This window comes from Nematostella vectensis, chromosome 6 (assembly GCF_932526225.1).
Source record: "Nematostella vectensis chromosome 6, jaNemVect1.1, whole genome shotgun sequence".
NCBI classification, from domain to species: domain Eukaryota; kingdom Metazoa; phylum Cnidaria; class Anthozoa; order Actiniaria; family Edwardsiidae; genus Nematostella; species Nematostella vectensis.
The window spans coordinates 16,970,643-16,995,885 of record NC_064039.1 but is presented as its reverse complement, the minus strand read 5'-3'; the positions used below and the strand labels follow the sequence as shown (position 1 = coordinate 16,995,885).

General features: G+C 41.1%; 1 protein-coding gene across 5 annotated transcripts in view; it reads left to right on the top strand.

Moving 5' to 3' along the window:
* The window catches only part of LOC5513327, a 33,923-nt gene extending 20,689 nt beyond the window's left edge, over window positions 1–13,234 (top strand). For 2 of the 5 annotated variants that reach the window (XM_048728813.1, XM_048728810.1), the window contains 3 exons: window positions 5,997–6,175; window positions 6,695–6,785; window positions 10,695–13,234. In XM_048728813.1, coding sequence (XP_048584770.1) covers window positions 5,997–6,175; window positions 6,695–6,785; window positions 10,695–10,930 — 506 coding nt within the window. In that variant the 3' untranslated portion in view covers window positions 10,931–13,234. Of the gene's footprint in view, window positions 1–5,996; window positions 6,176–6,694; window positions 6,786–10,402; window positions 10,458–10,694 lie in introns of all 5 variants that reach the window. The other 3 variants (XM_048728812.1, XM_048728811.1, XM_048728814.1) reach the window with 3 other exon arrangements.
* Window positions 13,235–25,243: the final 12,009 nt, after the last annotated feature.

Genomic DNA, 25,243 nt, shown 5'->3' with positions numbered 1-25,243 from the left:
ATTGCAGGCGGGTATGCGACCACAAAGGGTACCCGCGCAATGACCAAAAAAACAGTCGCATAGGTATATTCCATTTCTCTATACCTATGGAGCTTCGCGCGCGGCCTGCGGCCCCGCTAGCTCCGCTATTAACTGTGTGTGGCCTAACCGCTTACAGCAAAGTCTAACAAAACCATTGGGCTTCTCTGAATTTACGACGCTTCCGGAAGCACAAGCATCTGCAAAATACTACGAGGAAATGGGGATATCGGGTACTTGACGACTATCAGAATAGTCGGCCGCAAATGCAAGTAATAACCTCCCTGTGGGTTTTGCAGTTTGTGTGTATGTGTGTGGTGAGAAAACAGGAGTCATCTGTCTTTCCTCCAGGTGCAAAACCCAGGTCCCCCACCTCCCCCCAAGAAAAAAAAGACGGTAGGATAGAATGGAAAGGGAAAGATGGGTATATAGAGAGGGTAGCGGGAAGTCTTTCAATATCTTTTTTCTTTGTCGCACAGGAAAGCGCTCTTGAAAAACAAGCACGCCGTATTTATTTCTTCGTTATCTTTACTTATATCACAACAATTTATTCAATTCAGTGTAACAATATACCGAGATAGGATTAAATGTTAACAATTAAGTATTTAAAAGGTTAAAAGTATGTATAAAATCCTGTATATGGTTTTTAGTTTTTAACAACAACATTCTCTATTTACAGCGAAGTTTTGTGTGTGTTGTGGGTGATTGGTGAGGTAAGTTGGTGCGATGGATGTCTTGTCGTTTGTAAAGAGTGGGAGCCTTATTCCATGCCTTATTAGATGCCTGCGAGGGTTATGCCTAGGGTTGCTGTGTCGTGTCTGTACGAGTACAGGTCCGTTGGTTGCTTTTGGGGTGAGTGGGCTTTTAGGATTCCCGATTGAAAGTATTGGCTTGATCGGCAATAACGTTTTCACGGGCTTGGAGAATGACTGTGTATAGTGTCAGCCAAATATATCAACTGTACAATATGATTTGTTCTCCATTGCCGACTTTATTATCAAAGGTACTAATTTAATGAACCTAAAAGCGATGAGAAGATACGCACTCACGAGAACTCTACTCGATATCGTACCGTCATCTCTTTGATAACGCCCATACTAATACCGTCTGACTTCATCTCTTTGATAACGCCCATACTAATAACGTCTGACTTTAGCTTTTCGGTAACGCCCATACTAATACCGTCTGACTTTAGCTCTTTGATAACGCCCATACTACTACCGTCTGACTTTAGCTCTTTGATAACGCCCATACTAATACCGTCCGCCTTTAGCTTTTCGATAACGCTTATACTAATACCGTCTGACTTTAGCTCTTTGATAACGCCCATACTAATACCGTCTGCCTTTAGCTTTTCGGTAACGCCCATACTAATACCGTCCGCCTTTAGCTTTTCAATAACGCCCATACTAATACCGTCTGCCTCTTGCTTTTCGATAACCCCCATACTAATACCGTCCGCCTTTAGCTTTTCGATAACGCTTATACTAATACCGTCTGCCTCTAGCTTTTTGATAACGCCCATACTAATACCGTCTGCCTCTAACTTTTCGATAACGCCCATACTAAAAAACAACAAGAGGACAAGCACTTGCACCTTCAGAGAGTCCCTCCCAAACCGCTACACCGTGCTCTCTACCCCTCTCTCTTCGGCGACGCCTACTCGGTTATTCCGTCTGGCTGCGGGATTTCGCGTCGATACCGACAAGGTAGATATGAAGCGCCTTCCTCTTTCTATCAGTTCCATGGTGCGCTGACGGTTTTGCGCGGTGCTGCTAACGAAAAGGAAGTAGATCCACGGATTGAAGGCAGTATTAGTGTACCCCATGGTGCGAGCGACGAGCCAGAAGATTTGGAACCGGCACGTGAGGGTTGAGCGTGCGTCAGTGATAGTCATGAAGATGCCGACGTAGAAGGGGGTGAAGCACAGCGCAAAGGCCAACACGACGCTGACTGCAAGCCTGCTGATGTTTATGCGATGCTGGGGAGCGTCTGAGTAGTTGTTGGTGTTGAATGGTGGTTTTCTAAGCTGACGGATGATGCCAATGTACAGCGATGAGATCAACAGAAAGGGTACGATGTAGAAGAGGCTGACTGCAAGCGAGCCAAACACCTTGAGTGAAACCTGAGGGTCAAACGTCGGTTCCCAATCCACGCCACAGTACGCCTCTGTGCCTGTGTGCACGAGTTTAAACACATCAAAGTAGTACCAGAGAAATATCGCCGGTACGATCCAAGATGTGGCGATGGCAACCCTGTGGTATGAGCGCCTTGAAGCCACGATCCAGGTCAGCGGGTACATAACAACTGCGAAGCGCTCGATGGCGATAAAACACAGCGAGAGCACGGATACGAGTGGAGAGATGTCCGTCAAAAAGAATAGTGCTTTGCATAGGACTAGTCCAGGGGGTCCTGGAACGCGCCATGACTCGGTGCGCGCAACGATCTCGAACAACTCTCTTGGCATCGCAAGGACCACAATCAGAAGATCCGACACGGCCATGTTCATGATAAGAACTGACGTAGTGCTTGTAGAGGAATTTTTTGTGCAGCGTACATTCAAGATGACGAATACGTTGCCAGTTAACGACAACACGAGAATGAGTAGATAAGCCATGGTCTTTGCTACAATGCTTGTATCCGTGAAGAGGACTTCGCACGCTTCTAGAGTTGACATCGTTAAATTTGAAGAAAACTTCGAGTTGTTTTGAAGCATAAGGCTATCCATATCTTCAAATTGACTTTTAGATGAGCTCCTCTATATGAGTTGGTAACGGCAAAGAAACACACAGCGCAAATGGCTCAGTGATACACTGTCACCTCTTGTTATGGGCTGGCTGTTTTGACAGCAGCAATGTCCTTGTTTCGACTTGATTTAGATTTGTTTACTAATTCAACTCATTGTTTATGCTGGTCGAATGATACCAGCGGCGCCAGAGTCTCTCTTCTTTTATCCAACTAGTGTTATGCCTCGCGACCTTTCTTTCATATCGTCTCACTGAAGTAAGGCAGGAAATCTCCCCTAATCATTTTTGTTCATCATCCCATATTAACCAATCAAATTGACCTTTGAATAATTAGCAATCCGGACTCCCTGGCATGCGTTTTTTTGCACTAAATAACAGAGCGTCTAGAATACCCTGGAGCACTATGTGATAACACCTCCCCGATATACCCCTTGGAAAAGATTCATACCCTCGCGATTTATCATTTACAAATCCTTTAATTAACGCAGGGCGGCATATCATTTATTGAAATGTCCACGGTATAATTAAAACAGCTACAAAAATTTTCTTCGGCTTTGAGTCAAATAACCGTTTGAAAGTTTTTCGTTGGCTGTTCATCATCGGCTGATCGGCGGGGTTGTCTCCTTTTGACCTCGTCACGTGATCTCCACCCGGCCATCGCCGCACTATCTCCTTTCATTCTATTCTATTTATTTCTCTCTCATGATCAGAACATTTAATTAATTAATATGCTTCATGACAGTCAATCAAATAAGTGACAGAGATCGAAAAAGAAATGATTGTCAATACAGACCCCTGTTCTATTTTCGAAAAACATCCTGAGTGTTTTCGAGGCCGCGATTTCCGATAGGGAAATACACAGAGATAACAGTTTGGTAAAACATAGGGAGAGGCTCTCAATTCAAGTGCCTTAAACATGTCTACACATTACACACTCGCCAATCTGGAACGCGGCTTGCATTCAACGATATCCCTACCAGTGGTGATAATTGACCCCTCGGGAAATGTACGCACAAAGCAATGCACGTAAGAAGCTTTTATTTAGTCTGCACTGTTCTTCAAGGAAGAGAACTGACAAGTGGTACGCATGGTAGGAAAAGATTTTGAACAAACATTTTTAGGGTAAAAAGGGATTTCTTTGTGGACAGATTATTTCATTGTGTAGCCATCACTCGCATTATGTGATTTTAGGATTATGATTTTTAGTTCATAGTTAAGTGTGACACAGATGGCAGATGGTTAATTTCTCGACAGACTTGGCAGACTAAAGTTTTTAGTTTCCTCAAGGCTGAGCAAAACTTTTCGTTTGAAATAAAAAGAAGACCGGCGTCCATGTTTATCTTCCAACTTTGTTTTTTTTTTTCTTAAATATCGTAAGATCCGATTGGTTTTATCTGCTAATTTATTTTCTTTTCAAATTGCGTGTTTGGATTCTTTTTGTTGGAGATTCGATACTTATTGATGGGTTAGACAATATTTTGGCTGAACAATGTTGATGGAGCCGTTCCGTCGATATGATCATGTCAAACCGTGCCCCGAAAATACCCAAAGATCATCATGGATAAACATTTGGGTAAAGATAAACAATTGTCAAAATTACAGCGGTATTCCGGTACTAGAACCCTCGACAGCTCTTTGACTAAGTGGTTTTTGTTACCCCTCAAAATATTTCTTCTAATTTTAAATCATCGATGATAATTCGAGCTCCCCCTTAGCTGGGATAGTTGCGGGCCCGTAAACCCAGGGGGAGATAGTTGCGGGCCCGTACACCCAGGGGGAGATAGTTGCAGGCCCGTACACCCGGAGGGGGGGGGGGGAGTTGCAGGCCCGTACATCCAGGGGGGATAGTTGCAGGCCCGTACACCCAGGGGGAGCGATAGTTGCAGGCCGGTACACCCAGGGGGAGGGGATAGTTGCAGGCCCGTACACCCAGGGGGAGGGGATAGTTGCAGGCCCGTACACCCAGGGGGAGGGATAGTTGCAGGCCGGTACACCCAGGGGGAGGGGATAGTTGCAGGCCCGTACACCCAGGGGGAGGGGATAGTTGCAGGCCCGTACACCCAGGGAGGGGGGGGGGGGTTGGTGCAGGCCCGTACACCCAGGGGGAGGGGATAGTTGCAGGCCCGTACACCCAGAGGGGGGGGGGGGGGGGTTGGTGCAGCCCCGTACAACCAGGGGGGGGATAGTTACAGGCCCGTACACCCAGGGGGGGATAGTTGCAGGCCCGTACACACAGGGGAGTGGGGGCGAAATGCCGAAAGTCCACTTCCGGTTCTCATTAGACGTGCTAGTTGTATACAAAACTATAATGCATAAGCTAGATCTCTCTGGTATGTCATCAATCCATAAGTCAGACTATTTTGTAGCCAAATCCGACAATAAACGTCCTATGGAGATACTACAAAGACATAAAAAAATCCTATTTTCTTCTCGGCGGTGGTCAGATTTTTATCAGAACACTCACTCCCTCCATACCCCTCCCACCCCCCACCCCTACTCCACCCAAAAAAATAAGGTCCACTTTATCGGATTTCGCCCTCCCCCTCAAGAAAAATTCTGGGTACGGGCATGAGGTGAGACTTGAATCGGAAAGGCTTTTCCTTGAAGGTTCAACTGTTCTATCATTCCGTATTTGCGATGTGCACGACCTTTTACACGTTAGTTTGAGTCAATTTGAATACGCTTCAGAAAAGAGGCTCTGTGAGCCAACTCTTGAATGCAAATGCAATTTCCTAGTTATTTTCTTGTGTGCATAAAAGATATACAGGATACTGAACAAAGCATGAACACATTCAAGATACATAAAAATGACCTTGTACCTTTTTTTCGATGTCATGACACACCAAGACCATATAATTAATTAATATTATTATTATAAAAAAATATTATTAAAAAAATCACTGGAAACCGACACGGGCCGTTGCGGTCGTAGACAAGTGTCCGCAACGCTAGACTAACGTGGCATTACTGAGTCGACACATGGCACGTAGCTAACATTATTTTTATTATTTAGAAAAGCTTTTTGCAAGCATGTCAATTTTCAGCTTATTCTTCCCGGAAACTAAATAAAATATCCGCAATAATTGATCTACTGTCATACAGTGTGTGTTATGCATGAGGGGCGGTTGGAGGGATAATAGTTCCAAGGGGGTCCTAAAAATTAATTCGCTTAAATAGTATTACGTATTACATACGTAGTGAAATGTTATATGTTATTGTGTATCGTTTCAGGATTATGGAAAAAGGCAATTGGAGTATTTCTGTTTCTGCTGGTTACAGGATTCCTGTGTTACATGTTTTTGGCGCCAAACTCTCCATATCTTATCGGAAAGTGCGAGGCCGGCTGTATTCACGCACCAAATGGCAAATGTTGCCTCTTGAAGTTGGAATACATACCAGACGAATCTCAGGTAAAAAAAAAATAAAAAAATTACAATTAGGAGAAGCGTTTTTAATTGCTTTAGTGCTCCCAATTAAAACCTTTTGTGGCGTTATAAGCTTTTCTTCATAGGCGCAGCCTGCATTCGAAATCAAGGCCCCCCACTTTAAGATCGCTGGTGTGAAAACAGGTTATATATACAAAAAAGGGAGAAAAGAAGCTAATGATGCTGTCAAGTTGTATATAACAGCATTTCAGAAGTACGAAATTGCAAAAATGAAAAACCAAGATTAGAATCAACTTTGATCAGATTGATCAATGCGGCCAAAGAAGGCAGTTTTGTGTTGCCCAAGTGTGAGAATTTTTGAAAATCAGGATCGTATCAAGAGAACTGTTTCCTTCAAGGGTCCCTAAAAGAAGTGGTCTAAACTCAGTTTTTCCGGTCGCTTTCTCCAATAAGCATATCCCTTCCCGTTCCCATTACTCCAACTTTTGATTCATGCATTTTGTGAATTAGTTTGAACTCTAAGTTACTTGCTGTTTACTGTAGGAAGTTGATGAAATCTACGGCATCCGATTCAAATGGGACAAGCTTAAAAGAAAGCTGAGCTTAGCTTTTGACAAGTACCCGAATAGCACAGGTAGGGAAATACATGATGTATAATATATAGCACAGGTAGGGAAATGCATAATGTAAAATATATAGCACAGGTTGGGAAATACATGATGTGTAATGTATAGCACAGGTAGGGAAATGCATGATGTGTAATGTATAGCAGAGGTAGGGAAATACATAATGTATAATATATAGCACAGGTAGGGAAATGCATGATGTGTAATGTATAGCACAGGTAGGGAAATGCATGATGTGTAATGTATAGCACAGGTAGGGAAATACATGATGTGTAATGTATAGCACAGGTAGGGAAATCATGATGTGTAATGTATAGCACAGGTAGGGAAATACATAATGTATAATATATAGCACAGGTAGGGAAATGCATGATGTGTAATGTATAGCACAGGTAGGGAAATGCATTATGTGTAATGTATAGCACAGGTAGGGAAATACATGATATGTAATGTATAGCACAGGTAAGGAAATACACGATGTGTAATGTATAGCACTGGTGAGGAAATGCATGATGTGTAATGTATAGCACAGGTAGGGAAATACATGATGTATAATATATAGCACAGGTAGGGAAATGCATGATGTGTAATGTATAGCACAGGTAGGGAAATACATGATGTTACATGATGTATAATATATATCACTGGTAGGGAAATACATGATGTATAATGTATAGCACAGGTAGGGAAATACATGATGTATAATATATAGCACAGGTAGGGAAATAGATGATGTATAATATATAGCACAGGTAGGGAAATAGATGATGTATAATATATAGCACAGGTAGGGAAATACATAATGTAAAATATATAGCACAGGTTGGGAAATACATAATGTATAACATATAGCACAGGTAGGGAAATGCATGATGTGTAATGTATAGCACAGGTAGGGAAATACATGATGTGTAATGCATAGCACAGGTAGGGAAATGCATGATGTGTAATGTATAGCACAGATAGGGAAATACATGATGTATAATATATAGCACAGGTAGGGAAATGCAAGACGTGTAAAATATAGCACAGGTAGGGAAATGCATGATGTATAATGTATAGCACAGGTAGGGAAATGCATGATGTGTAATGTATAGCACAGGTAGGGAAATGCATGATGTGTAATGTATAGCACAGGTAGGGAAATGCATAATGTGTAATGTATAGCATAGGTAGGGAAATACATAATGTATAATATATAGCACAGGTAGGGAAATGCATGATGTGTAATGTATAGCACAGGTAGGGAAATGCATTATGTGTAATGTATAGCACAGGTACGGAAATACATGATGTGTAATGTATAGCACAGGTAAGGAAATACATGATGTGTAATGTATAGCACAGGTAGGGAAATGCATGATGTATAATATATAGCACAGGTAGGGAAATGCATGACGTGTAATATATAGCACAGGTAGGGAAATGCATGATGTATAATGTATAGCACAAGTAGGGAAATACATGATGTGTAATGTATAGCACAAGAAGGGAAATGCATGATGTGTAATGTATAGCACAGGTAGGGAAATACATGATGTTTAATATATAGCACATGTAGGGAAATGCATGATGTGTAATGTATAGCACAGGTAGGGAAATGCATGGTGTGTAATGTATAGCCCAGGTAGGGAAATCATGATGTGTAATGTATAGCACAGGTAGGGAAATACATAATGTATAATATATAGCTCAGGTAGGGAAATGCATGATGTGTAATGTATAGCACAGGTACGGAAATACATGATGTGTAATGTATGGCACAGGTAAGGAAATACATGATGTGTAATGTATAGCACAGGTAGGGAAATGCATGATGTGTAATGTATAGCACAGGTAGGGAAATTCATGATGTATAATATATAGCACAGGTAGGAAAATGCATGATGTGTAATGTATAGCACAGGTAGGAAAATGCATGATGTGTAATGTATAGCACAGGTAGGGAAATACTTGATGTATAATGTATAGCACAGGTAGGGAAATACATGATGTATAATATATAGCACAGGTAGGGAAATGCTTGATGTGTAATGTATAGCACAGGTAGGGAAATACATGATGTATAATGTATAGCAGAGGTAGGGAAATACATGATGTGTAATGTATAGCACAGGTAGGGAAATGCATGATGTATAATGTATAGCACAGGTAGGGAAATGCATGATGTGTAATGTATAGCACAGGTAGGGAAATGCATGATGTGTAATGTATAGCACAGGTAGGGAAATACATGATGTTTAATATATAGCACATGTAGGGAAATGCATGATGTGTAATGTATAGCACAGGTAGGGAAATGCATGGTGTGTAATGTATAGCACAAGTAGGGAAATACATGATGTGTAATGTATAGCACAAGAAGGGAAATGCATGATGTGTAATGTATAGCACAGGTAGGGAAATACATGATGTTTAATATATAGCACATGTAGGGAAATGCATGATGTGTAATGTATAGCACAGGTAGGGAAATGCATGGTGTGTAATGTATAGCCCAGGTAGGGAAATCATGATGTGTAATGTATAGCACAGGTAGGGAAATACATAATGTATAATATATAGCTCAGGTAGGGAAATGCATGATGTGTAATGTATAGCACAGGTACGGAAATACATGATGTGTAATGTATGGCACAGGTAAGGAAATACATGATGTGTAATGTATAGCACAGGTAGGGAAATGCATGATGTGTAATGTATAGCACAGGTAGGGAAATTCATGATGTATAATATATAGCACAGGTAGGAAAATGCATGATGTGTAATGTATAGCACAGGTAGGAAAATGCATGATGTGTAATGTATAGCACAGGTAGGGAAATACTTGATGTATAATGTATAGCACAGGTAGGGAAATACATGATGTATAATATATAGCACAGGTAGGGAAATGCTTGATGTGTAATGTATAGCACAGGTAGGGAAATACATGATGTATAATGTATAGCAGAGGTAGGGAAATACATGATGTGTAATGTATAGCACAGGTAGGGAAATGCATGATGTATAATGTATAGCACAAGTAGGGAAATACATGATGTGTAATGTATAGCACAGGTAGGGAAATGCATGATGTGTAATGTATAGCACAGGTAGGGAAATGCATGATGTATAATGTATAGCACAAGTAGGGAAATACATGATGTGTAATGTATAGCACAGGTAGGGAAATGCATGATGTGTAATGTATAGCACAGGTTGGGAAATACATAATGTATAACATATAGCACAGGTAGGGAAATGCATGACGTGTAATATATAGCACAGGTAGGGAAATGCATGATGTATAATGTATAGCACAAGTAGGGAAATACATGATGTGTAATGTATAGCACAGGTAGGGAAATGCATGATGTGTAATGTATAGCACAGGTAGGGAAATTCATGATGTATAATATATAGCACAGGTAGGGAAATGCATGACGTGTAATATATAGCACAGATAGGCATAATGTTTAATATATTATATTGAGTGTTAACCCATTTTTGAGTGTTGGCCCATTTTTTAGTGTAAGCCCAATAGGCCAAGTACAAATAAAAACATGCTTATCGTTCTGATAAGATCAAAATAGGGAGCATGCGGCCCTTTATAATGATTAGTTTTATTTAATATTTCTCCTAGGATTATCAAAGATTTGTAGGATTCTCAAAGGAAACTCCCGCGATATTGCGAACAGGTGAAAAATCGTAAGAAAAGCCTTGAAACGGGAACATCTGCCTTTTTCAGTGCCCAGGCATCGCTAACGCTCGAAATTTGAACTTCCGAGGAACAGACAATCAAAAAAGAAGAACTAAATAAAAAATAATAAATACTTGGCTTTTATTGAGTGTCATCCCATTAGTGAGTGTTAGCTCATTGTTCATATTATTGAGTGTTCGTATTAAAAATTGCATTTTTGTTTTTTTTTTTGTAGGATTTCGGTACTATTTGAACAAAAACCGTTGCGTGACCGGTAGCATCCGGGCAATCTCCTCGTGGCTAGACCCAGCTCCCCGTGTCCCTCGCGTCAACGTGTTAGCAGTGGACGTGAACTGCACTATGGTATATTACCATAGCAACAGCAGGGGATGGATTCATTACAATCCGAAGAGGCTAAAAGTGGTGAAATGTGCACGGGTACATCGACATTCCCACGAACAACTCGACTAGGAGTTTCTAGTTAGCCACAGAAAGCCCATACTATGTAATGTTCGTTTTAGAATAGCAATACTCAGAGTTAGAATTACCGTAGCAACACAGACTTGGTATGAGAATTACCCTAGCAACACAGACACATGAAAGGACCCTTCACTTTGAGACGATCATAAAAGTACAAAAATACTACATACATTGTCACATCATGTTTAAAAAGGCTTTGTTATTCATCTATTAAGTCTGTGTACCGGTTGGGGTTTCGTTAACTCGTTTTGCTGATACTTCGTCTTAATTTATCGTATTTTCGTGCTGAAAATCCATGGCTGATTAGTATCTGTAATTTTTTGGTAGTGATATGAATTCTTTCAAGCTTTTTGCTGTCAAACGGATCAAAACTCCAGTACCCGGATTGGTGAAGATGTAAGTGGGCAGTGCGAGGAAACAGACGTTTTGCAAGCCGTTTCATTGGTGTTATGGAGATGAGGGATATTTTGCTCTCTTTTCAAGGTTAAAGGTGTATTTGTGAGCTATTGTTTAAGGTCAGGTGTACGACTCATGTATTTTTACGATATTTTAAGCTATATTTGCTTGTGTTGTGAAAGTATTTTTGAATTGCCAATGCGTGTTTATTTTTCAAAAGAATCGCTTGTCTCGCCCACTTTTCCGGGGGCTAAACAATTAAGCATGGAATAAACATAACATGTAAAGGATTGCTACAATTATTTAGCAAAAGATGTCAGGTCTTACGGGATTTTATGTATTTTTCGAGGATGGTTGTTGATAGTATAGATTGTTTCCGAGCATTTTATGCATGGAATTCAAATGCGGATAGGATACGTAAAAAGATATAGCACGAAACAAAGAATTGGACTGAGTGTTCACTTTATTAAGGGAAAGTTCATTTATTATCCCGAGGGGAGGGCGTGGGGATTTTGATAAAAGTAAGGGATAAAATTAGTTGACCCCCTTCAGGAGGAACAAAATTTTCCACATTTTCGGTAACCTCTCGCGAAAATCTAAGAAAGAAGGAGCAAAAAAAGAAACGGCAATGACAATGTTAAAGGAACGCGATCAAGAGATTAGCTGCATTGGGCAGAAAGTGGAGGGTAAGAAAATGGCTGAAAAACCTTAATTCAGAAAAAGTGAAGGCACTTAATTTTTCATAGATGCGACTAACTCCAGGTTTCAACCTGATAATGGTTGATGCTGTAGATGACGTAAAAGAAGCAAAAAGGCTTTTCGATCATCTCCTTGCAAGAAAAGCGCAGCACGAGAAAAGAGAAAAGAGAGCTAGGAACCACAGGGGGAATCAGATATGAGCGAGGATTTTGATGATGGAGAAAAAGCGCTTAAAGCATTGAAATGTTCTGTTTATATTTTAGATATGGAATATTAGCACTTTATAACGCCCCCCTTAAGACATCAAAAATTTATCGAGGCTCCCCCCCACAGTATCCCCACGCCCCCCCCCCCCCCCCCCTCGGGATAATAAATGAACTTTCCCTAAGTGGCGCGCGTAACAAAAGGACGGGAAAATCTTGCTGTTTATTTCATTCTTTAGCTCTGGCGGTGAATAAGTCACTAGAACTAGCTTACCGATCCGGTACGAGTGCTGTTGTAATATTTGTCACTACAGGTCAGTGATGAGTAGACCCGATTTCCAGATGAACTTTTATGGTCACTTCTCTATTTTCAAGTTTATGTATTGTCCTTGTGTCTTGTAATTCTATTCAATAATTTTCTTGTTAACCCATAAAAGTTGAAAATAGAAACGGTTGGATATCGAGCAATAGCTACTTGGAGGCATTATTTTGAAACAGTCTCTCTTCCTTAAAAAAAAAATGTTTGTCTGTTATTGTTCCATCAAATGTGCATGTGTGTATCAAATATATTTTTGGCAAGGTTCCCTTCTCTTCCAAGTTTTATCAATGTCACTCAAGAATCGACCATTAGAAACTGGTCATCAGGAGAATGATTTTCACTGCATGAAGCACCGGAAACAATAAACAATAACAACAAAAAATAGGCAGCTGCACTGCATAGTGTGAGATACGTGAACTTATTAACGAATGCAGAGTGAACAATAGCAATTTTTTTATTTTATCTTTCTACTATTTTTTAAATTACTCTTTATTTAAGATTTTGTGGAAAGGGCTTTGCTTTTCTTCAATTTTGTTGAATGCAGTTGCAGTGGTTTCGTTGCAGTTGATATAATCTACCTAGAAACAGAAGTATTAACTGTATTGAAAGAAAGGTTCTCTTTCAAAGTCTGGCAGCATCAAAATAAAACAGTGCTATTACAGTTCTGGTACTGTTAGCTATCCATGTAGTATTTGTTACAGTTCTGGTACTGTAAGCTATCCATGTAGTATTTGTTACAGTTCTGGTACTGTAAGCTATCCATGTAGTATTTGTTACAGTTCTGGTAGTTAGCTATCCATGTAGTATTTGTTACAGTCCTGGTACTGTTAGCTATCCATGTAGTATTTGTTACAGTCCTGGTACTGTTAGCTATCCATGTAGTATTTGTTACAGTTCTGGTACTGTTAGCTATCCATGTAGTATTTGTTACAGTTCTGGTACTGTAAGCTATCCATGTAGTATTTGTTACAGTTCTGGTACTGTAAGCTATCCATGTAGTATTTGTTACAGTTCTGGTAGTTAGCTATCCATGTAGTATTTGTTACAGTCCTGGTACTGTTAGCTATCCATGTAGTATTTGTTACAGGTCTGGTACTGTTAGCTATCCATGTAGTATTTGTTACAGTCCTGGTACTGTTAGCTATCCATGTAGTATTTGTTACAGTTCTGCTACTGTTAGCTATCCATGTAGTATTTGTTACAGGTCTGGTACTGTTAGCTATCCATGTAGTATTTGTTACAGTCCTGGTACTGTTAGCTATCCATGTAGTATTTGTTACAGGTCTGGTACTGTTAGCTATCCATGTAGTATTTGTTACAGTCCTGGTACTGTTAGCTATCCATGTAGTATTTGTTACAGTCCTGGTACTGTTAGCTATCCATGTAGTATTTGTGGCTTTTTCTATGCAATGCTAGGCAACATCATCAGATGAATTTTGAATACTGCATGCTCAATTAGCCATCTTCATTTGATTTGGAATTTGTGTCTTTGTATGCACAATGTTAGAGGGGATCAAATTCATCATAAACAACAATGTTCAGTTGTTCATATTCAATTTGTCACAAAACAGCATTTTCTCTTTGTGATGACCATGTTGGGTATTAGGGGTTCGATATGCTTCAAATGCATCATAAACAGCTGGGGTCACCCAGTCCGATCCCTGGCCTGTCTTTTTTATATGTATTCTCATGGCTAACCTGTTAAACAGACATTTTCACTACATATTCAGTCCATCCGCCAGCGAGGAATTTGTTAGGGCCCAGCCTACCAACCGTGAGCCCGTGTTGGGTCTGGGCTCTATCCAACTCACTGTCCCTGAAGTACTGGATGTCTTACGAAATCTTGACTCCCATAAAGCCTGTGGAACGGATCAAATCCCTGGTATTCTGCTGAAAAACACCGCTCATCAAATCGCACCATCGTTATGTCGGTTGTTTAATCTGTCGCTGTCTCTTGGATCCGTTCCCGCGCTTTGGAAGGACGCAAATGTCACACCTGTGTTCAAGAAGGATGACCCCACCCTGGCAGAAAACTACAGGCCTATCTCTCTTCTGTGTATACTGTCAAAAGTCCTTGAACGCTGCGTCTTCAAGCGCTGCTTCAACTTCATTTCCCCCTATATTTACCAGCTTCAACACGGATTCCTTAAGGGAAAATCCACCGTGACGCAACTTGTTGAAGTCTATCATGACATCGTAGACAGACTAGCAGGGGGGCAGGACATTGATGTCATTCACCTAGACCTTTCCAAGGCCTTTGACAAGGTCTCTCATCATCTGCTTATTTCCAAGCTGCAGCAGTATGGAGTCACGGGTTCTCTGCTGAAATGGTTTGTGTCCTACCTAACGGGAAGGAGGCAGCGTGTTGTCCTCGATGGTGCGTCCTCCTCTTGGCTGCCAGTGACCTCAGGGGTCCCACAAGTATCTATCCTTGGGCCCCTGTTGTTCCTAGTATATGCCAACGATATACCTAACTACGTGCAGCAAGGCTCAAACATCGCTCTTTATGCTGATGATTCTAAGCTCTACCGCTCTATAGACACTGCAAGTTCTTCAACCTCGTTGCAGGCTGACCTTGACTCCCTGTACAGCTGGAGTCTAGAGCACGGCATGGAGTTTAGTGCATCTAAGTGCAAAGTGGTGCACATGTCAAAGAAGCGTTCTACCAAGCGTCCTCCGTACCCTTACCAACTATGCGGTCGCACCCTGGATCCAGTAGCGCAGGTGACTGACCTCGGCGTTACAATTACTAACGATCTGTCTTGGGGTCCTCACATCGAGCCTATGTGCGCAAAAGCAAACAGGGTGCTTGGACTAGTGAAGCGGGTCTGTTCTGACATCCTCGACCCAACTACAAGACAGCTGCTGTACTGCACCCTTGTTAGGCCCCACCTGGAGTATGCTTCTTGCATTTGGTCGCCTTCGACAGGCAAGCACAAAGCTCTGATTGAGAACGTCCAGCGTCGAGCATCCAAGTTTATTTTGAACTATCCCGCCGATGTTTCATACACAGATAGGCTGAAAACTCTTAAGCTCCTCCCATTAGAATATCGAAGAGACATAACCGATCTAGTTCTGTTATTTAAAATAAAAAATGGTGACGTGAGCATTAGTTTAGCTAGCCTTCTCTCTCCAGCCACGTCCCGATACAATACTCGAAATTACCATCCTAACAATTACCGCCATTTTTCCACTCACAACCAAAATTACTACAGGAATTCGTATTTCCCTAGAACTGTCAAACTTTGGAATAGTCTTCCTTTACTTATGAAATCTTGCACTACGCTTTCGTCTTTCAGGTATCAGCTGACAACTCACTATTTAGAGAAACTTGCCTTTTACCAACCTCCATAATTTCATAGATCTTGAATTTATGTAATTCAATTTTTATTTTCGTTTTAGAATTCTTATTGTTTGTAATTTGTTGGGAAAGAATTTCAATTGGGGCTTACGCCCTGTTTTCTTCTCCCGTCACATTGTTTCTTATTTTCTTTATTTTGTTTATTTCCTATTGTAAACTGTAGTATTTTTTTTTGTGTGTGACAAAGCCAATAAACTAAACTGTTCCCAACATTTCCATAAGCAGTTCATTTCTTTAATAGCTTCTCTTGTTCTTTGAAGACTATAATAATTGAAAACTCTACATTAAGGGTGTCACATCTTTAATGCCTGAAAGAAAAGAGGGAACATTGAAACAAAAATGCACAAAAAAGGCAACTTAACGATACCTATCTTTACTAATATGCTCTGGGAACTACAACATCGCTCTAAATAACTGTTTGATTTCATTTTATACTATGGAAACTAGTAGTACCCAAATTGGCAGTTCAGGATGGAAACACAAAGACACATTTTACTTCCCTTTTAATTTAAATATATAAGACATGTCATTCTGATGATTGACAACTAAGAAAAATAGGTTTGTGATTAGAGAAAGATGTTTTTCTCACATGTAACAAACTTATCTGGAATATTTGTGTGCATATGGTCTATACATGTTCTATTACCTGTATTGTATACATCTATTAATTATCTGTAATTATGATTGCTAAAAAAATAAAGAAATTGTAGTTATAGACAGCTATCAATGTCAATGTGAATTTAACGAAACCCCCACTGGAAAGCCCTACACATGTATTACTTTGGTGGTACATTTGATTCCTCAAATTAAGCAATTCACCAGTGTGGCAGTAAACATGTGTGACCCAAAAATATTTTGTAGAATACAATGGAAAACAGAAATGATAAGGCGACTCTATAATGCAATTGTTCTATCAAAACAGTCTAGTAACCATCCGCAATTAAATCGAATTATAAATCTGTGCATACTAATAATTAATTAAAGTGACTTTCATGCTGTAGGCTTAGTTTCAAGATACTGAGACTCAAGAAAATATACTTCACTTCTGTATATAAGTTATATTTGTTGTGTTTCTCCCCCTGATAAGAAGCTAATCAATCGAGGTTTCAAATTGCTCGGTTGTAAATCAGTAAGTAATAATCAGTAGTAATCAAATAAAATCTTAAGCTGGTAAAAGTTGCAATAAAAAATACATCCTAACCTACCTTAAGAAGGTTCGTATAGTTGAAGATGCTTTCCCTCCCAATAAAACTGCCAATATTGTCCGTGTGATAAATGACCGCCATCTTGATTTTGTTTCTCATGCGAGCTGGCGCATGCGCACTTACGATTGCAACCGCAGGCTGGTCACACTTCAAAGTGTGACCAGAAACCCTCGCGCGCCTAGTTTGTCCTCCGAAGCCCGCATTTTATTAATTAGAGTTGCTGTCTCCGCTCGGTGGCTTCAGGCGACCTCGCTACGACAGCAACTATTCCATTCTAACCTTTTTCTATCCAAATACATATCGAAAAATCGTAACTCAACCAGCTTCTTATCTATTCGACGCAGCAGTTACCAATATCAGCAGTTAACCGTATCGGCAGTTACCCACATCATTCGCATCTTGGGATATGTAATCCATACCCCTTCGATCTCCCCTTAGTGTATCTAGGGCATGCCTCTAAAACTGAATATTGGAAAGAACAGAAAACTATCAGCAAGGTATCAGCAATCTTTCGTCACCAAACTTGGTCACAGGTCATTACTCAACAAGATACGCGGCCTTAACTGGTTTGTTGCTATGGAAACAAAGTAACGTGACCACAAACATTTTTTTCGGGTGAATAAAAAACTATGAAAGTTCAATAACACATCTATATAGATAGAGATACTAAAGACTTGAAAATGACTGAAAAATATAAAATCAAACGGGTATAAAAAAAATCAGGTTTTCTAGTTGGATTCGTGTAGACATACAAAAAATGTACATCTGCAAAATTTTAAGCAGAAATAGTTAGTTTAGATATTTTTTCTATGAAAATTTGTCAAATCCAAGATGGCAGCCATTTGTCACATCAAAATAATGATTGCCTTGAAGCGTTGTGACACATGCCTAAATTTGGCAGTGTTATTGTTTCTGGTAAAAAAAGTTAACTTATTTCCCGGTATTTTCTTACTGGAGCCATTCCTTAGTGACTCTAAGCTATCTCTGGACACAGCAACAAGCTACCGTAACGATTCGAATAAGCGCACTACTTTAACCACCCCCCCCCCCCCCCCCCCCAGCCCCCCGGGACTTGTAATAAGCGCCCCCTCCCCTTTCCTCCCCTCCCCCCCAAAAAAGAGAGCTGCGCCAGAGAAGTTATTGTAGAAAGGGCAGGGGAGACGATATTGTCATCGGTTTATAAACTATGAAAATTTATCGTATTATAAGTCTAAAATATTTTTTACTGTCGTTTCAGTTTACCGTAAATCAGAGGCTCTAATTTTTTGCCGAAATGAAAAATAACCCAAACAGCGTCACCACCCTTCTTTAAACATAACCCTTGTGGCAAACTACCCCCCCCCCCCCCCCCAAACACACACACACCTCTGGATATGTGCCTGTAACAACAAACTATCTTATACATTAAGAAACACTGGTCTATTTTTCACCGATTTCAAATCAGGATGCACTCGTAGAATTTCGTAATAGTTAGTGTTTAATCCATACACGGGGAACACAAGCACAACACTTGGCACTGGGATGCTAATTAATTCTGAGACCTGTGTAATCAGGAAATAAAAATGATAAAAAAAGCGTCGTCACGGGCTCCCTGTTGTGAAATTTTAAAGAACAATATATCTTCACAATGAAGGCTAAATATCGGATGATTTATAATGGCTAGGGAAAGTTAATGTTATTCTTTAATAGCGGAGCCAGCGCGGCCGCAGGCCGATAGAAATATAGTACAGCTATAAGACTTGTTTTTTGTGGTTATCGCGCGGGTAGCCTGTGGTGTCACAATCCAGCCAGCCGCGCAACTTCCAGGCCTCACTCGGCTGGTCACCCTCACACGTGAATAGCCTTTGTAACCAGGCCATCTTGCTAATTGACATGCGCTAGACCCAGTTCTTTGGGAAATCACAACGAGCAAATGTTGACCTGTTTGAGGATTTTCTTTGTAAAAACAACAGAAAATAATACTCCTGTTAAGGAGAGGAGGAGAAAACTGTATTGAGGGAACTGAAGGAAAAAAGACTGTGGAGGAAATTTTAGATGCGACAAAGAAATATTTTAGAGAATGAAGTTTTTCTATGATGCTGATGTAGCAACGCATAATAAATGCTACCAAAAGAGTTCAACTAATATTCAATCACGCCAAGATTGATGTAAGTAGATCCTGAGAAGAAAGGGCCTTGAATTGGCGTCTGTTTTCAGATAGAAAAATCATTCTCTTGTGTCGACGAGGGCAGTTCCTTGCTAGAAGAACGCGGCAGAAAGTCTACTAAATGACAAAAACAACCACAAGCACAACCAAACAAACGAAAAACAAAAAACACTGCCAAGGTGAGTTTCGGACGACTATTTGTATTGAGGATATGACAGTTATTTTCCTTTTATTGTTGTCCTTTTATAATGCTCGTTTTTCGTTTTTCCCCCAAAACCAATCGCTAAAACGAAAACACCGTACCAGCTTAAGACGTCAAGATAGATACCCACATAAAAGTCATCCACCCTTGTTTTGATTGGCTAAAATACCATCTACTTGAATGCCAATTGGCTGATTACGTTTGCGGGAGTTTTTTTAAAATTACACTGACAATCGTAAAAAAAAAGTTAATATCGTAAATACTTACACGATCTATATACACGTTGTATATTCCTTGAGGTAAGTAAGAGTTGTAGTATACATAACTGTATCAATAACACCAGCTTGTTTGATTTATACATTTGTTTCTGGAATTTACTTTAAGAATTCCTGGTCTAATCCAACAATTTGAGCATAACACATCCTTTGATATTCTTCGTTCTCTCTATACTTTATTGTCTGTGTTGAGATATTTAATAAAGGTCAACGCGCATACCCGAGCGGAGCGGACGTATCTGTCCAAGCTCCATCTGAAACCCAATTTGTGGATTACACCGGTCTCTTGGAAGACCTTATTTACTACAGTTGTCATTCTAAGGTGTCTCCCCGGGTGTGAGTGGCTTTCTAGGCCGAAACCCAGCGCTCTACCGTCTAATATTACTTCCCGTCAACCACGAAGGTTGTGCCGGCCATTTTGCACTCGCGCTGGTTATCTATGGAGCCGCCTAAAGCTCTAGGGCATGGCCTAATTCCATCCAAGAAAGTCCTGCTGGAGTAACTATACTTTCCATCGGAAATCACTATATTTCTCTGTATCGTCTATTGCCAAACCACGTTACGGGCCGCTTAGCAATCTTTACACGGTCTAAAACCAGCTATCTATTGTTACTAATTGTCGTGGCTGGTGACACAGGCCTTTGTATTTATCCTGGACCGTGCAAATTCCCTTGAGGAGTATGCACCAAGCCTGTCAAGTAAAACCAAGCGCGTATAGAATGAGAGCAATGCCTCTTGTGGTATCACAAAAGATGTATCTACCAAACAACTCAATGGTATGAGGCCCCCAAAAATAACTCGAAACTGGATCTGCAGCTCCTTCTTATTTCTTTTCAACTACGCACTTCATAAGTTCGCTTGACTTCACAAGTTTTAACGAGTTCACCACCCTGGAATATGCCACCGACGAGACCCCAGCTTCGTACGCACCTCTCATGACGTCATCCCCTGGTCACGGGCGCTCCACTCGCGGTGAGAAACACGGCAAGAAAAGCACCATCTCTGTCCTCTGCGCAAACATAAACAGCATTAGAGGAAAACGGCTTAAGCTCCAGTCTCACCTAGAAACCAAAAAACTTGACGTTGTTGCCCTGCAGGAAACATAGATTGACTCGCACATCCTGGACACCGAACTCTTCCCCCTGAACTGGGCTATTCTACATTTAGAAAAAAAACAGAGTAATCGGCAGCGGAGAAGTTCTTCTGGCCATAAAATCAACGCTTAGTCCTATTCAATGTAATGTTGATACAAAGAACGCCGAAGGAGTTTGGGCCAAGGTGCGCCTGTGTGGACATTCACACTACTTTTGCAATCGCACTACTACAGGCCTCCTGACCAGCATCATACAGGACTAACAGCCCTTCGCAACCAGCTCTGTAAGATCTGTGACAAATGTCACCATCAAGAATGGCGGGGAACTTTGCGAATCTGAGGGTCTGGTGCTAGTCAACATAATGCGCAATTTCTATATGGATCAGGTCGTCACCTTCCCCACCCGTGATGACAGAACATGCATCAAACATTTGCTCACCAGCCAAGTTCAGTGATCACTACGCGATCGGTTATTCTATCACGTGTCACTTCCCCCCTGCGGAAACCGCGGCGGAAGATCTATAACTATCCTATACCTACCTAATCTACCTATAGATTTTGATCGCATTTGCGATCACGGCTACATAAACATGATTGGCGATGTGAAGTCCAATCCGATGCCCTTCTGGCAGTTCATCAGATCCCAAAGAAAAGACAGTCAATCTATGCCACTACTAAAAAGAAAACAAACAAAAAAAAGCAACGTTAGTACTCCGGCGAAAATACCGACTCGATACCACTACCTAAGCGCAGATTTCCCCAGATTCCAAGCATTGCCGTAAAAGAGGATGGAGTCAAAAGCACCGCCTGGCCCTTATGGTTTCCATCCACGCGTACTAAAGGAGTGTGCACCGGTGATCTCGCCAATATCAAAACACATCTTCCAGAAGTCCCTGGATGCCGGCACCCTGCCTTGGGAGTGGCACATTGCAAACGAATACCCTATACACGAGAAAGGCGACCGATCTCTTGCCACGAACTATCGTCAAATTTCTCTTACTAGCGTCATTTGCAAGATACTAGAGCACATTGTGTGCTCGCGAATAAATCGACATCTAGAAGCTCACCAGATCTTGTCTGACCGTCAGCATGCCTTCAGAAAAAAGCGCAGTTTTGCGACACAACTGCGTTCCGTCATCAATGTTTGGGCCTTACGAAAGACCCTGAAGTTTACAAGATGGAGGTGCATCTATTTGAGGGGAATCATCACCAAGTTGTGCCAGTTTTGCTATCCGCAATACAACAAAGCAGATTTCCCTAACCAAGTTTCTGAGACTGTGAGACGAATCGATGAGGAACCAAGACCTCGATCTTGACGGTCTTCCCATTGATAAGGCTCTTGTTATGTGCTCGGATGTGGAACAAGACACACCCTCCTTCCAATCGCTCAAAGAAATGAATGCCAACACCAGAAGAGGGATTGTCTCTGTAGTCTCCTCTCTGTACGATTCGCTTGGTATTATCGCCCCCCTGATACTGCCTGCTAATATGTTATTGCAGCGTCTATGCAAGAGCAAATACGGCTGGGATGACGTCATTTGTCCAGACAAAGTTCGGACGTGCAGGAATGGGTGGAGTCCGTGAGACGCCTCCCAGATTGCGTTTTTCTACCACGGTGTGTTAAGCCGATGAATTTGGAGAGAATAGTATTCACCCAACTACATTGATCCTCTGATGCTTACTACTTGAAGATTATGGAGCCGTGTCCTGTCTGTGTACTGTTGAAAATCAAGGTAAAATCTCCTGCAACATTTTCCTTGGAAAGTCCCGTGTTGCCCCCCTCAAGACCGTTAGCATCCCAAAGCTAGAGTTGGTAGCTGCGACGGTAGCTGCGAAGCTTCAGAGGCAGATCAGTCAAAGTTTGACATACATATACACGAGACCATCATGTGGACTGACTACACCATCGTTCTCCAGTATATTCAGAACACTGTAGATTTCCTTTTGTAGCCAATCGCTTAGCTGTTATCCACGAGTTAACTTCGCCGTCTCAATGGCGTCATGTAAGCTCTGATCTGAATCCAGCCGACAATGCTTCGAGAGGGATTTTTATCTGTCAGGATACTTAGCTGAAGACTGTACAGGCCAAGCACTTCTCGGGGGAGCTAGAAGCTCTAGCAAGACTAACCAGCTACCCATCGCAATGCACCCGGAAGCAGCTGAATACCGCACAATATGTAAGTCCGTTACGGAAACTGTAACTTGGTCGATCAGTTGAGACGTAATACCGAGCCAAACATCCAGTTATACTTCCTGCGAATGACCACATCACAGATCTCATAATACGCCATTAACACCAACTAGGGCATACAGGCTCTAATAAGGTCCTAGCCACAGATAGACAGGGGTACCGGATAATAAAGGGTACAGCTACTGTGGAAGATGTATCAAGTGTAAGAGATGGAATACCAGACTGGTGATCAGATAATGGCTCCTCTCCTGTTAGCACGTGTGACACCATCTACTAGCCCCTTCTCCTTAGTTGGAATCGACTACTTCGGTCCGATACAAGTTAAAGTCTAGTGCTGTAGTTGTATATTCACTTGTCTCGTAATGCGCGCCGTGCACATAGAGGTACATCTGTCGACAGATTCATTCCTGCAGTCATTCTCGAGGTTCGAAAGTCACAGGGGACTACTGGGTAAACAAGTGTTGGACGACGAGATGATGACAGAGGTTGAAAAGGTCTTGAATGATAGACCGCTGACTCGTTTTAGTGATGACCCTAACGACCTGCGGCCGGTTCCTGAAAGCTCAGTTAGCAGTTATCGGTAGATAAATATTGACTTTATCCCCAGATACATCTATTCTATTCGTAGATGGGTTCCTGAAATAGCCGATAAAGTTATCCTCTGATAAGTAGCAGATAAAGTTAGCAAAGGTCGGGAGGTCCCGATAAGTCGCTTTCCGCCGATAAGTCATTCAATCCAAGATGACGGATAAGCTGTTGCCATGGTTTTTGGGAAAACACAGGGCTCCAAAGCTTGGAAATAAAACTCAAAACTCATACAATTTGGAGTATTAAAGAGAAAAAAACTCAAATAAAATTAGATTTTAAACTCTCCAACATTTATCTACTCATATAAGTCCTTGGTGTAGCTCGAAGTCGATCATTAGCGCTTATAACATATTGGTTGCAAATGACAAGTTGGGAAGCCTGTGGTGATTCAAAATGGGGCTCGGTGGGTTTTGGAGTTTTTCGTACGTTCGCTCGAAGACAAAAGCCCTTATCAATCCCAAGACAGTAAGCGACGTCCACTATGTAAAACCGACACTCTTAATTTCAAGTTGGTGTTAATGGGAGACTGAAATTCTATGCAAGTCAAACGATCGCTTTTCAAACCTGTTGAAAAGAAATTCGGGACTTAATGGAGGCAATTGCAAACAAAACATGAGATGTTATGAAGATTCTCCGGTGAAATAAAACGAAAATTTAGGTAAAACTGGGAAACTATTTACAGATTTACCGGGTTTGCTGTGTAATTTACTCGTCAAACCAGTTTTCTTGTCACTTATCTACTCATAGCTATCGGAGGGATAACCCTGTTTTTATCGGTCGGATAGCTATCCACCGCTTAGCAAATTTATTATACGGATAAATCCTATCGGCAGAAAAAGTTATCTGACCTTAAATAGTATCCTAGTCATTGGCCAAGGCATGTTGTTTTTACCTATTGTTATATTTTAGCGAGTTTGTGTAAATCAATCGTGTAATCTTGTAGTTTGTCAAAATCTAGTCAGTTTTCAGTTGTATGCTGCACCGCGCCAGCAATAGTTTCGTCTCTGTCGAAATGTCACCGTTAAGGTAAAGTAATTTGTGATAAACCTATTTGTTTTTTCCTTTTTTCAGTGTAAAGTAATATATGTTTGTATTTTGTTTCAGTACCGTAATATAGTGAGTTTAGAACCCGGGGGGGGGGGGGGGGGGGTGATTCGAGGAAAACAGACGGGGAAAACAGAAAGCAAAATCAATTTTAACCAATCAATTTTAATCAATTTTAAGAGATAGCACATTGGGTGTGGTCCAAGGAATTTTTAACCCTAAGAGATTAAAAATAAATTATTTTATTGCCATCTTGAGATACTGCCGGATCCTTTATTGCTAAGTTACCGACAATAAAGCCGCAAGTATCAACCGATCAGTTGGCTTGTGGTTTATTGTAAAATACCTTTCGAGCGATTGGGCCACCATTTAACGTGAGGCACCCTAAAAGATAGCAGAACCGGAAATATCCTCCTCCCCGGGCGTGAAAACTCAAGATTCAAAAAGAATCTTTTTGAATTGAAATGTTCGTCCGAAACTCACCTTGACTGTCCATGTTGTCCGCTTGTTTTGGAGAACAATTTCGTATTTTAGCTATCAAAAAAAAAGCTTTCGGCCATTGGACAGGCAAATCAGTTGCAT